Source organism: Fundulus heteroclitus, chromosome 13 (genome assembly GCF_011125445.2).
Source record: "Fundulus heteroclitus isolate FHET01 chromosome 13, MU-UCD_Fhet_4.1, whole genome shotgun sequence".
NCBI lineage: Eukaryota > Metazoa > Chordata > Actinopteri > Cyprinodontiformes > Fundulidae > Fundulus > Fundulus heteroclitus.
The window spans coordinates 5,949,384-5,964,106 of record NC_046373.1 but is presented as its reverse complement, the minus strand read 5'-3'; the positions used below and the strand labels follow the sequence as shown (position 1 = coordinate 5,964,106).

Here is a 14,723-nt window from a genome sequence, read left to right as displayed (position 1 = left end):
AAAGCATGGCGTGGTTCCTTCCACCTATGCATACAACCTCCTGTGCCGCCATGTTTATTCTGGTTTGGCTGTGGGCTCGACAGCTCTCGCTTTCGTCACAACTGTATGTCCCGCCTTCAACCATAATACTTTAACATGACAAGCCAACTCATGCGGGTTTGCTTCTCGAACAGTTGAGAGGGACAAGATGGATTCTCGTTTGCTTGTGAATGCACAAATGCTGCGAGAATTCAGCTTGCAGGCAAGGTTAGCAAAACGCAATGTGTTGGGGAAAGCTAACACTGCAAATTACCCTAAATCGCAGGTGTCCAGCTCCACTCTTGGAGCGCTGGTGTCCTGCAACTTTTAGATTTGTCTCTGGTACAACACACCTGAATCAACTTGCTGAATTACCTCCTCAGTATGCAGTCACGTTCTCCAGAGTCCCGCTGATGACCTGATTATGTGACTGAGGTGTATTGGACTAGGGTCACATATAAAAGATGCAGGACACCGGTCATCGAGGACTGGGGTTTGAAACCCCTGCCTTAAACACTATCCCCAGTACAAAACATGGTTGTGCCCCCATCATTCTATAGAAATGTTTTTCTTCAGCAGAATTTGACGACAATCCAAAATAACTACACTTGTAGATAGAATAGTTTGACTTACAGTGTCTACAATGTCTTAACATACATTTAAGTGAGAATTTGTGGCAAGACTTGACATTGCTGTCCAAACGCTCCCTCGGGACTGTTGCACCATGCCAGTTCTTTACATGTACTCGGCACATTAAGTTGCTTCAGAGGTATCCATAGTGCAGAGAAGATGCAGATGACATCAGCACAATCTAATATGCTGTTAATGGATTTTAGATAGCCAACGGATAAACCAGTCACACCAACTTGCTGACTGGTAGGCACAGAAGAGGAACTACATCTATGTGCCTGTGTGGAAGCCATTATGCTCCACTTACTGCAAATCCTGGGTGGAATTAGATTTAAGAGACAGAGCTACTTTAGGATGATGGCAAGGCTATCTCCACTAAAGCATTGGTACAGCATCCCGTGAACCTTCCACTTATTTACACTCATCTTTTAATGTGGATGGTGATTACTTTTGCCATCCTGCAAAGAAAATGATTACTAATTGGTCCTTAGCTGCGACTCTTGTCTTTTTAAAGACCAAAAAAACAAGACATTCGGTGATTGTTCAGACACTATAAATTGCTCTCAGTGCATTGGTTTTGTTTTTGGGCTAGGCAGCTTTGGATTCCATTATTTTTCTGTTTTCACATCCAGTTTGCTTTTCACTTCCAGCCTTCAAACACACTGTTATTTAGTTGCTCCGATTTTGTCTAGAGTGCCTCATCTGTTTAAAATCTCATTCAACTCTCTGCTAATATGTGTTTTTCTTCCCACGCTCATATCTTCTTCGAACACTAACCTTCCACTCTGGCTTTTTATTCTGTCAGCCTATCATCCTCTGTATTTCCCTTCACCCCCTTTCGAGAGAGACACTGGTTTCTTAATGACTTCACTGTGGTTTGACTTTCAGCTTGAACTGACTCACTGTCAGCATTTAGCATCAGAGAGATCTGAGAGGCTGCCCTATCCTCACAGGTTGTCTATGAGGTACTTATGTCTTGTGATGTCATGTAGGAAAGTAACTCTGCATGTTGCGGCTTGACTTTCTTCACAAGACAGACCAAAGGAAAAGGGCTATCTGAGTCAAAAATATGTCAGTGGCGTTTTAAATATTGATGGGCTGAGGGATGTGGGGAAAGCTGTTTTGTTTAACAAACTCTTTTAGCCTCTTTCTCGTCTCACCTTTACTGTGGTACCGCAGACCTTTTGAAAATGGGGACTGATTTCGCTGAGAAAATTGACAAATATTCAGACAGTTGGAAATGGCTGTATTCTTGCGAAGGATTGTTGAACTGAAAGCTACTGATTTAGTTTTGAATCATTCACATCTTTCTGTATGGACTTATTTTTTCTTCCTCATCAGTGATTGGGTTTTCATGGCTTCTATCGTTCCCATCAACCCTGAACTGTAACACATAGATCCCACACATCTGAAAAGAAAGTAACCCACATCCCCAAACTGCTCTGTTTGTAGCGCAGAACGATCGTCGTGGCTTCCAGGCTAAAGGGTACTGATACTTTTGACCAGTGTGCAAAAGAATGACGCGGCCACAAAATGGCTGCTCTCGGTATCCACCCGTATGAGGTGGAGAACAGAAAAATGTCTGACAACACAGACAAACTGCCTTTGACATCTTACTATGACATACTTAATTCTTAGTGAACACGGAGAGTGCCTACAAAAAAGGAGGAGCTTTGCAGCCTGAAATCCATGAACAAATACAATCTATGTTTTAACGGCTTTGTAAAGGACGTCTGAAATCTTCAAGGTTGAACTGACTGGCAGTGTAATTACAATGGTCTTACTAGCTTGTAAATACAGGCAACATTAGCTAAGCTAATTTGGCAAGTGCTACAGTAAATATCACTGATATTTTTCTCAGCATGGTACAATCAGTGAGTATCTATATATAAAATCAGGGGTTGAACCCAGGACAGTGTAAACCACTAAGTGTTTACCATGTGGATGTTTAACATTGCGTAGCTAAGGTAACCACAGCAGAGAAACACCAAATCATGAACTGTATAGTTACCGGCATGAAAGTCATCGGAACAGATTCTTGCCATTTTCAATAACTGATACTTGTAGTTGTTGTTTCCCAGCCAGACTCACTTATGTTTGAGAACTCAAATTCTCTGTTTGCAGTCCGTATTTTCAGATTTTTGGGATGCAGTGAAAACTGCACTTTGCTGGACCGTCTGCATGGTCGGAACATCTTTTCCCCCAACATGAGATAACCATTGCAAGCTTTGTAAAAAAAAAAAAAAAAAAAAAAAAAAAATTAAAATAGATAAAATCTCCTTGACAGTCAAACTTACTCAGTCGTTTGTAAACCAACTCTACCTACCAACATGGCGGATAGCAACGGAGTGCCTAGGTATGTGACGTCACACAGGAACTAATATATAGGCTGCTGTAGAAAATATGTGAGAGATTAGGAATCCTGCCATTGATTGAGGGACTTTATCACTAAGAGAAACCTTCAACCAATGCCTTGACCATCTCAACCAAAATAACTGCAAGACGGGAGCAAGGTCCTTGCAATGACAACACATAAAAAAGAGAAATCGTGTAGGATTACTCCGTACTTGATGATAGTTGATGAGTAACTGGAAAATTTCAGCATTCATCTCCTGAACCACGTAAAGACCTGACATTATCCTGTTTTCTGAAGCTGTAGAAAGTGGGCCCTCCTGTAGCCAAATGGAAGCAAAGGAATGCCGGTTATCACTGGCCCAAGCAAGAGAAAGGCAGTAAACAAATGCAGGTACTGTATCATGCTGGTTCATGGGGGGGTGAGAACTTTGAGAGGAATCAGGTTGATAATGTGTGATGTGTGGGATGTTCTAAATACAAAGTAAATGCAGTCTGTTCACCTGAAAAGGGGCCTGTTCAAATATTCGAAAAACACCCAGTATGTCCAGCAAGCAAATATATTGAATTGTTCTTTGATGAACTGGTTCACTAATGGCCAAAAGAAGTGGTGCATCTGTGATCGTCAAAAATATATTTTTAAAAATAAAACAAAGATTTTAAAATTCCACTTAGGCGGTTCATGACGTAGCTGTCACATTTTCAAACTCTGCCAGGAGAAGATCTAAAGAAGAAAGTTTGTTAGAAACAACTGTGAAGATCAGAGTGGCTTGTGGGGAAAAAAAATAACACCTCTTAAAAGATCTAAAGACCTTCAAATTGGTTTGAAGCTATTTGGAGTGGGCAGAGCATACTAAATGCTGCATGCAAAAAATTATATTTGCACTCATAGATATGCAGCAGTCTCTCTAAATGTTCAGTGGAAGTATATAAAAGCAACATAAAGCTCAGTGGAAATTCTGTTTCAGGGATGGAGCAATGCGCTGAGGTGAAAGAGCACTGCAGTAAAGCAGAGGTTCCATCATGAGGTGTTTTGCTGCATATCATTCTGAAAGACTGAATCTATGTTAGTAGCATTAAGAAATCAGATTATAGTTGGAAAAAGGGTTGAGGTGGTGTTTGTGTCTTTCAACACGACAACCTCACCGAAGAGGGAAAGATTTGTTTTTTGAGGACTCAAACATTTTTTCCCATTGCTGAAACATTCTGCTGTAACTCAACATTCCATTTCAATGTAAAAGAGTTTGAGAAGAAAGAAGTACTTTTGATTTCCATACAATTCTTATTTAATGAAATATTTGGTACAAGAACGTGGGAACCAGGCTTTGGGATCGTCTTCTTTTTTTTGTCGACTCCATCTCGTCCTGTATGTGCAGCATCGCTATTGTAGGAGCCAAAGTTCTCCAGATAGTGTTTGGGATACTATATTGACTCATATTTCACTTGTCTTATTTTACGACAAATTGGTTATCTATAGTCAGGACCTAAAGTTAAATTCTGGAGCCAAAAATAACTGTACTCAGCTGTATAAAGCTGTTTTTTTCTTTGTTTTTCTGATTAATATGTTTACCTCTATGACTTTAAAGGGTGTATTAAGAATATCGGTCAGGAAAATGTTTAGAGGTATTATTCTTTATTTAATATAGCTACCCTTTAATATACGGGTGAATTTCCTTGTTGTCCGGGGAGAGTTTCCGGCGGAAGGAGGGAAGAAGTAGTCACAGAGACTAAAGCTACACAGTTTTCTTACCGTCGCTGTAAACATACTGGGGCAGTATCAGCCAACTTCAGTTATTTTGGATAATCAATCATCATTGAATCGCCTCTGTAAGAAGATTTCACTGTGAAACATGAATAAACGTTTGTCTGTCATCTTGTTTACATTGGAGTACCTTGCACGTTTGATTGATGGCAACGCAGCCGCTACAGCGTGAGTAATGTAAACTACGTCTCTCTGTGCTTCGGATCCTATAACAATATCAGCTGTTCAGATTTCAATCTCGCATACACTGCAAACACGGGAAAAAAAAAATAAAAAATTAGCTTAAAAATTTATCCTCAATAGTGTAGCTGGGGTTTGCATTTACCTGTTTTGAACAGCTGGCTCATTGATGTTTATTTCTTGAGCTATATAAAAATGACATGCTGAAAATCAATGAGTGCCAAAAGATGTGCAATAAAAGAAAAAAGCCTACACCTTGCATTGACCACTGTCATAGTCATTAACGTTTTAGTATTGCCTCTTTGTCTGCAAAGCCATTAAGAAGCATAATTAGCGCTTCAAACACCAGGAGCTCTAACCGAAACCGAAAGATCTGAAGGCAACGCTATCAAGGCCAGATCCTGCCCCGGGGCAAAGTGACGTGGAACATTAAGGCTCGGCCAGAAAGAGAAAAGATGAGAGGGGTGATAAAAAACACACTCTAATTGTGTTTGAAACTCACCAACACGTTAACCTCTACTCTGCTACACGTTTATTTCTTTTTTTTTCTTCTTTTTGGATGGGGATAGTGAAGAGTCGTAGTTCTAGCCATACATTTCGCAGCAAGTTTTTGAATTTGGGGAGAACAACGATGGTCTCAAAAAATACTCAGAAGACCTGAGTCTAAGAATTAATTTGGCTTTACTTGTGAAGGTGTGTGCGTGCATGTGTGTGTGTTGCAGAGGATCTGCTCTGGTCAGGATGAGGCTAGTTTACAGCATTGCTGTTCGTGTGACAGGCAGTCAGGGGAGAGTTAGAGCTCCAGAGTACAACAGAACATCAGCCTCTGGCCTTGACCACTGACAAGGTGCACAGGGTCTCTGGTTGGGAATAACACACACACACACACACACACACACACACACACACACACACACACACACACACACACACACACACAGGCTCACAAATAAAAAAAAATGTACCATAGTTTTTCTCCATGGACTTCACTCCCTTCCCTTTAAGCCCCCCTATCATTTATTGGCTAATGTCTCTTCTCTACTCAGCCATCAAAATCTTGCTGCTGTATCTATTTTTTTTTTATCCTCCCTCTTCCCTCCTTCTTGAGGGTAAAATCAGCCGCATCAGCACTGTGCTTACGTTCCACCCTGGGAATACACACCACACACACTCATACACCCACGCATTGACTGAGTGAATGAGATTAAAGGATGAATGCCCGGATTTAGTCTATGCTGTTGTAGGCATGCGCATGTTTTAAAGGATGAGAGCTAAAACATACAAACATGTTTAAATGAGTAAAACAGCATTTCTGTGGCAGAGTGAATCCGTAAATGCAAGTGTAGCCACCGAAAAAGGTTTTCCACAGTGAATAAACCTTGTTCATCTAGTTTTTCGGGGTTTCTACATTCCCATATAAATAGGCTTGTAAATGTATTCACACCATAAATGTTTTTACATTTCATCACATTACGCAAACCTTTTTTTTTTTTTAAATAATAGACCAACGCAAAGTAGCAGCTCTTTTTCTGATAGCCCTGACTCAATCCATACAAAGGACATGTCTTCAGAAGTCATCTAATTGGAAGCTATAATCAACCTGTGACTTTGAACATCTCATGGAGCACTGTGTAATCCTTGATGCCAAAATGCGTGGCAGACTTCCAGTCCTACCAAGACAGGGTTGAAAATGAACCGGCAGGCTGGGTGAGGAAATCCAGAATCATCGAAAGAGGCAAGAACCCCATGGCAACTCTAGAGGAACTGCATTCACACGATGGTGGTGGCACCATCTCCACTCCTTTCTGCCGTCTCTCATGGCTACACATTTACTGTCCCTCTTCGTTCATCCCCTCCTCCCAGTCCCACGGGGAATGGCTGGGCTAATTGGAACCAGAGGTTCTTCATTGACATGACGGTGTGGCCAGTCAGGTGGAAACTCTTCTTAATGGACCTCTGCTCTCTCCGAACGCAACATGGTTGCCTTTATGCTAAGACTAACACTCACATATGGGGTCTATCCATGCCAGCGTGGTTGCACACATAATTACATACACCTGTTCTTTTACCAGAACCTGGTTTTTGCCATTATCCGTCCGTCTTTATGATTTTCCAAGATGCGTGCCGTTTCTCTGAACCTCTTTTTAAATCATTTGCCCTCTCTGTTTTTCCTTCTCTTCATCAATCTGCTGCTCACTTGAGACATCTGTGCAGCAAATTCACTCTTAGCTATACATCTCTTGTAATATCAAATATTTTTTTGCGAGTTTTCCTAAAGAAAAAATGGCAAAGTCTCAGTCCAGTTATTTTTAATTTTCACAAAATTGTCTGCATACCACAGATTGCCACGGTCCGTATTGCGTGGCAAAATGTAATCTTTCCAACCTTCACACATTAAACCGGCGTCTGTGTGTTTCCAATTTTATCTGCACTTGGCATGCGATTCACGGCCCGTATCTGGCTCATACCAGATGATCGCGATTTGGACACTGCGAGAATCTCCCCCCAGTTTGTTGACCGCCCCTTCTCCTCGGGCTCAGCATTACACCCTCTATCAAATCGCCCTTTTCCCGCAGTGCCACTGCAACTGAATCAAGATGGCTGCCTTCCAACTCAATATGTGGTCAAATGAAGAGGCTATTTGCATGAACATGTGTCCTATCGTTTAGCTGATATCCTACTGTGACAATCTTCCACGGAGGTGTGAAATCAGGCGTGCGTTTGTGTCTCATCCCCTTTTTAGTTTAATTTATCATCCCTAAGCTGGTGTTTTTGGAGATTTTTTTTCTTTTTTCTCCGTTGTGACACGTCAGGATTAAACCCCTTTTAATATTTAGAGATAACAAAGTGGGATGCAACAGATTATACAGAATTGGAAACGTGTGCAATGAGACGGCGAGAGAGCACATGTTGCAAAGGGGGGAGAAAAAAATTGACATTTAGGACGACTTCAAGGACGAGCTGAGTTAGGAAAGCAACACTGTCTTGTGTTAGAATAACCGTATACATAAGGATTTGGATTCTTCATGGCAAGGCCCATGTGCAGACAGCTCAGTTTGTGGTGATGGGCAATAAATGAGCTGTGGACACCTGCCTTTCAATTTGTCTGTGTATGCGTGAGTTTGTAACAGATCTCTTCAGCTATGTGGGTGGTAAATTGTTTTGATAGCTGAAAATGGCAAAGCTGTGGTGGAAAGCTGTTCCCAACACCAAGAGCCTCTTTGCTAAAATTATATTGTTGGTTTGCCACCTGCTGTGAGATATGCTGATTAATAATAGTACTTTTTTAAAAATGTCCTATGATATTTTACTGGTTCCTTTGGGCCTTGTATTTAAAAATCATATTAAACTGACAAAAACTTTTTTTCCATTGGTCAATTTTCTAAGAATATAAAAGCTTTTGTGATGGTGTTTTACTCATTCTGATTTAGATAAAGAGGTTTTGATATTGGTATTTAATTAGACTTTGAATTACAAAAGACTCTAATTGGGATGTTGCGATAATTACCAAGATTCTAATTAAAGAGAGTAGATGTTATATTAGTTTTAGACTAATATACAAATGGAAGGATTTTTGAATAACTTAATCTCTTAAAATGTTTTTTTCATAAGGTGTCACCAAAGTAAGCAGGAATGTTTACAGATGTATACAGGTAGGAAATTCTGACTTTTCAGTTAAAAGTAGCACAAATAATTAATTTAGACATACAGAACCTTACAAAAGTATTTAAACCTCTTTAACTTTTTAAAAAAATGTCAAGCTTCACATCCACAAACTTCAATGTATTTTATCGATGTTACCCTAATTAAAAATTAGGCTGTAATTGGTGTAATTTAACCTCAGTGTAAATACTGGTGTCCTGTATAATACAGATGTGTCCTCAGCACACTTTTAGCTAAGACTTTCTGAGAGGGAGTACACTCACCCAGTGTGGTGTATTACAGAGAGCGAGTCTTAGCTGCGTGGCTCGCGTCTCAGGAGCGGGCATTGTAGTGGTGTTCAAGTGTATCCCCCTCCTTTTTAATTTTTTATTTAAACTATACGCCATTTCCCACATTCTGAGGTGGAATGCATTATATACAAAGCTCAGGTGCTAAATTGTATTGAAAAGACAATTATTATTTGTGCACTCTGCAAATTTGGCCTGGATCACTTCCGGTTCCTGGGAAGCACCCTCACTCAGGACTTGAGATGGTCCTCATAAATTAACACCGTCCGAAAGAAGGCCAACCAGAAGCTGTACTTCCTGCAGGATCTTAAGAAGTACAACCCTCCCCAGGATCTATCAGAATCAGAAATACTTTACCTATGATCTATGGATCATCTTCTACACTGCCATCATTCAGTCTGTCTTGTGCTCATTCATCTCTGTGTGATTCAGTTCATTCATAAAACTAGATAGGCCCAAACTGCAACCAACAATTAAGAGCTGTGGAGAAGATCATCATGGCTGACCTTCCATCCATTCACAAACTCTGCAGGTTTAAGACTGGTCACAGGATATTCCGACTCCTACAGTAACTTCAGGTCGGCGCTACAGCGCTGATGGTTAAAACAATCCAACACAGAGCCAGTTTCTGTTCCCTGAAAGAGACTCTGATGAACATGCTATAGCCAGAGTAGCCAGCTAATATGCTGTAGAAAAAAAATTTAAAACTCCTCTGTACATATTCCGCCTGTTCTTACCTTTTGTTTCTAATTTGCTGTTCTGCTTGCTGTACTTGTCTGCCTGTTTTCTTGCAAGATGTAAGTGTGGAATTCAAAGTCAAATTTCTTCCACAGTTGTGGTTAATGAAGTTGATTCTGATTTTGACTTATGGAAGATTGGCAAAAAGAAGCAGGGATGAGGAAGATGGTGAGAGTTGTTGAGACGATGGAACTAAATGCAAATTAATCCTGGTAGAAAATGGGTTAGATGTTGCAGAGGACATTGGATGGTGGTGGAGGTTCACCTTTCAAAAGGACAGTGACACCGAACACACTGCCAGAGTTACAATGGGATGATTTAAATCATGGGTCAGCCGACTACGGCTCCAGAGCCACAGGTGGCTCTTTGGACCATCCACAATGGCTCTTACTGACTGGCTCAAAATTACTGAGAACCAACTAATGTTTTCAAATATAAATATAATAACAAATGCAGTTTATTGCGGTTTCTTTAATGAGTAACTGCATTTAATTTCCACAAAAGAACAAGACTAAAAGCAGTGGTAATATGTCTTACCATTTCATTTATCATTAAGGTTGTAAATTTTCAACAATCTCATCATTCCATTGAAGGAAATGTATTGTCCACTTTATTCAAAAGGTTTATACTTTATTTTTAAACCTAAATATATATAAAATGTTGATTCTCTAAAAATGACAGCAATTTTTCTATTGCAGACCTTAATCAAAAAGTATGCTTTTTTTCAAAAGGTTGTGTAATACTTTTTTTAACCTGGACTGAGGACAAACAATCATCTTTGGGTTGTAAAGGTTTAATATCCCTCCTGGTCTAGATCAACACAAATCTGTGGGTATGGATGGTCTAGTCAAAGTCCAAGCCTAAATGTTATTGATGATCACCAGCAAGACTTGAAAGCTGTTCAAAGATTTTTGCCATCAAATATCATTTGATAAGGTGGTAGAGTCATACCAAGGTGGATGTACTTAAGCCCACTGTATTCAAAAGCACACCATATGTTTAGGATTTATTTCTTTATTTGAAAACAGGAGTCATGTTCTTTCCATTCACAACTGTCAACTACTTTGTATGGATCCATAACTTTAAAGAGAAAATGTATTTAAATCTTTGGCTGTAGGATGGCAGAGTTGAATGTGTTTGAATATTTTTGCAAGGCACTGTCATGATAAAATGTTAAAACTGTAGGAACTTAAACAGCAAAGAGAGGTCAAACAGCTAGTTTCAGCACAACAGGGAGCAGAGTGAACAGCATTTAAAAAAAGTCAAGAGAAAGCTGCGAGATCACCTCCAGAGACAACACAAATTGGCAGATACAAGTCAGTTCCCCAGCTATCGGATCACTGGCTATGGATTAAGAGCAAGAGCATTAAAGTGGACATCGTTCATTGGCTCAAACAATAAGTGGTAGGATTAAACTTGTGGAGGAAAGTGCTCTGAGACGGAGACGCATTATCAGTGCTATTATCAGATGTGTCCAAGTTCAGTCTGAAAAATGTCTACTTTTTTTTAAATTAAAGAAGACATTGGTGTAGTGGCTTGTGCCGTTGAGGTGGACATACAACATAAAGACATTGGGAAAGTTATTTAAACATGCAGTTATTTAAACTGGTCTAAAAGGTGCAGGAAACTCTTAGTATAGACACATTAGAAACTGGCGGACTCTATGATGGATAGTGTCCAGAGGCTAAAGGGTGGCAAGCTGAATACCAAGAAATGTTAACTCTAATTTGCAGTGACAACACCTCGAGGTATCCAAATTCAATTTACTACTATTTCTCAAAAAAACTTCCTTTTGAGGTTTCTCCCGTTCTGTATTTTTAAAAACATGTTATGAAACTATCATGCAAAATGTGTGTTTACTCATCTGATTTTATTTTTTGTTTCCTGCAACAAAAAAGGAGTGACCAAAAACACATCTAACTGTATTTCTCTTTATTGGTTTAAGCTTTATTTAGACAGGTATTCTCTTTGATCAAACAGGTCTTTCTTAAAAAAAAAAAAAAAAAAAAAAAACAGGCATTGGGTCTCAAACAAAACAATAACATTTTAAAAATACAGTAACAATACAGTTAAACAACTTAAAGCAAATAAGCTAAGAAAATATGACTTAAAAACAAGAGCAAGTTGCATAGGAACATTTCTGTTTTTGTCTTAAACATTTAAATTTATCTAGAGGAATCCGAGTGGATAGTATAAGATTTTGCTGCAGAATGGTCTATTTTGATGGGGCAGAGTATGAAAATGCTTTTTTTCCCCAAGTTTTGATCGTACTGATGAAGCACTGTAGGAAAGGGAATCCGAAGAGAGAAGTTTGTGGCTCGACCATGTAAGTAACAGGTATGAAAACAGGATAGGTAAGGCAGTAACAGTTCAAGGACTGCTTTATAGATGAAGTACCAATGCATAAGTCAACGGATTGATAATGGCTAGTTTACCCGAGAATATAAATTGCAGTGCCGAGTAGGAGATCTATACCCTGTCCATGACGAACAGCTCCCAACATATGCTGAGAGGTGGCAGGTGCATTCATGCACACATCACAGTAATCTAATAGAGGCAGGAAGGTCATTACAACAATATCCTTCATTGCACTGAAAGAAAAACAAGATCTATTTCTAAAGAAGAAAAAAAAATGTTTTCTCTTCTCCAACTTTTTTACAACATTTTCAATATGTGATTTAAAGGAGAGATTGTCAATTTTTCTGCCAAGGTACTTACTTGTTTCAACATACTCTATTGGTGTACCTGTCAATGTTTTTATTAAACCCTTTTTTTTGGTCAGCAAACAGCAAGACCTTCATTTTAACAGCTGTAATAGTCTCGGATGAAGCAAGTCAGACTGAATAGTGTTAAACACAGACCAAAGACAACCAAGCACAGCAGTAACTGTTTTTGCATGGCAGTAAACTACAGTGTCATCAGTATAAAAATGTGTACAAGCATCAGTATATCAGTGTCAAGTTTAAAATGGAAGTTTATTGTCATTTAAGGTGGATCTTTGTTGGAAAAATCAATGTGTGAGGGCAGAACATACTATTTTTTATAATTTTTATTTTGAACAATTATTTATTTTTCAACATGTCTCAAACTGTTGCAATTTTACATTCAAACACTGGGGGGGGACTATAATCCAGGACTGGCTATACAAGTAGCCAGATATTGAAATAAAGCAATCTGTGATGGTGCAACATGATGGTACAACTGTTCTACAGCTGTGCCTAGTTTATTAAGTCTGTTAATTGTCATGAAAGTAGTAAGTCATTAATAAAGTGGCAATTTATCAGCAGTTTACTGTAGGTTCTTAGATTTAAATTAATGCAGCCAAACACAATAATATTACCCATTCTTAAGCCTTGATTTTTCGATGCACCACAAGTTCAGCATCCATAATGCTTAAAACTAAAAGTGAAACTCATGGCATGACTTGCTTTCACGATGATTGAATTCAAAATTCCAAACAATTAGTTTAACTTTACACACAACACAAAAAAATAAAAAGAATGAGGTGATATGGTAATCGCACATAAAGCAGAAAGAGAGACCAGCCTGTCCCTGCAGCTGATTATAATACAAACAAATAGACAATGAATTATACATACTTTTTTTTTACTTTTACACAATTCAATTAGATTACAGTGTTTCAGAAATTGTCACTAACTGGTCTGGTGTGATGATGATTTTTAGGCTGTCTGTGTATCATGTACATATAACTTGGCTTCAACATCAAAGCTCTATACGAAATTATGTTTTATTTAGTTCATGCTTTGGCCTGTACATTATCATCATCTGAAGTTTCGTTAACTATTTGGAACTTGCAAATCAAAGATAACACCACAGTTCATAAACTATTTCAGTTGCATACTCTAAATGTGAATTACCAGGACAAAGGAAAATACAAATGCTACTGCCACCCCTGATGGTGGGTGGTTTTGGATCATTAAAGTGTTATTGGATCTTAGAGGTGTGATGATCACAGTTGTCAATTGTTGCCAATTTGGACAAAAACTGTTCTTTTCTATTTTATCGAGGTGCAATATTTTCAGATTTTGTTACGCTTGAAAAGTCTGAATTTATCAGACATTATCAGTAACAAGTAAACATCAGATTTTTTTTGTATGTCAAGAAACATACACATCCCTTTTTTCAATTACAAAGCTTTGGGAACACTTATTGAGAAATGTATACCAAATACCAGTTATTTGGCTTGATCAGAGCTGAGCTTTGTTATAAAGTGTGAGATTAAAGCACAAAGCAAATAGACTGTTTTCGCTACTCAAGTAGGTCTTTATTGTTTACATAAAAGTCTTTAAATACCTCAAAAAGCCATTGCAAGAATTGTTGAATTTAACACTTAAAGAAAACACGTCGGTGAAAATGACTACTCAGTCTGCCATTTGTTGTGATCTATGTCAGTTTAGCTGTTACCTCCCACACTGACTCATTTGATTCTAATCCACGGTAAATACATGTCTGCAGTTTGTCTATTTTTCTAAAGAAGCACAACATCTGTCAAGTTTCCCTGCCTTGTTGAGAACCTGACATTTTAACACTATGTGGATGATTCCAAAGCTCACAAAGTTTTCTTTGTGTGCACATGGGTGAGTTTGCGTTGAGGCAGGAACTGCAAAGTACCTGAGACTTCACTTGTAACTTAGGAATCGACTATATTTTAGTTCGGATCACCAGGTTGACTGTTTTTTTTTTTCTTGTTCTCCCCCTCAGGTTAACTGGGTTCCAGCTGCCTTCACCCATTGTGAGTACAGGTTCCAGACTCACCTTGTGGCTGCTATCGGATTATGCTGTCAGCGGGCAGGGATTTAAAGCCGTTTATGAAGGTAAGACTGGCTAGATGTTTTTAGAAATGGCAATGTTGCTTAGTTTTTTTGAGGAATTCATTTATCAGCCGTGAACTCAACTAAACAAAATATTGGAAAAAGCCATGCAAGTTTCTACAAAGTTCAATTTCTTGACCTACAGTATAGATTTCTATTCTTTAGCTCAGTATTTAAAATTTCTTTGCTTAGTCAAATCTTTTTAAATTAGGAGTTAAAAGCAATGGGGAAAGGAAAATATTTGCTGTTTACCTCCATTTG

At 38.8% G+C, this 14,723-nt stretch overlaps 1 protein-coding gene across 1 annotated transcript in view; it reads left to right on the top strand.

The window, feature by feature from the left end:
- The window catches only part of csmd2 (CUB and Sushi multiple domains 2), a 340,637-nt gene that overhangs the window by 43,631 nt on the left and 282,283 nt on the right, over positions 1-14,723 (top strand). The window contains exon 3 of the mRNA XM_021322558.2: positions 14,353-14,465. Within this exon, the coding sequence (XP_021178233.2) occupies positions 14,353-14,465 (113 nt within the window). The remainder of the gene's footprint in view (positions 1-14,352; positions 14,466-14,723) is intronic.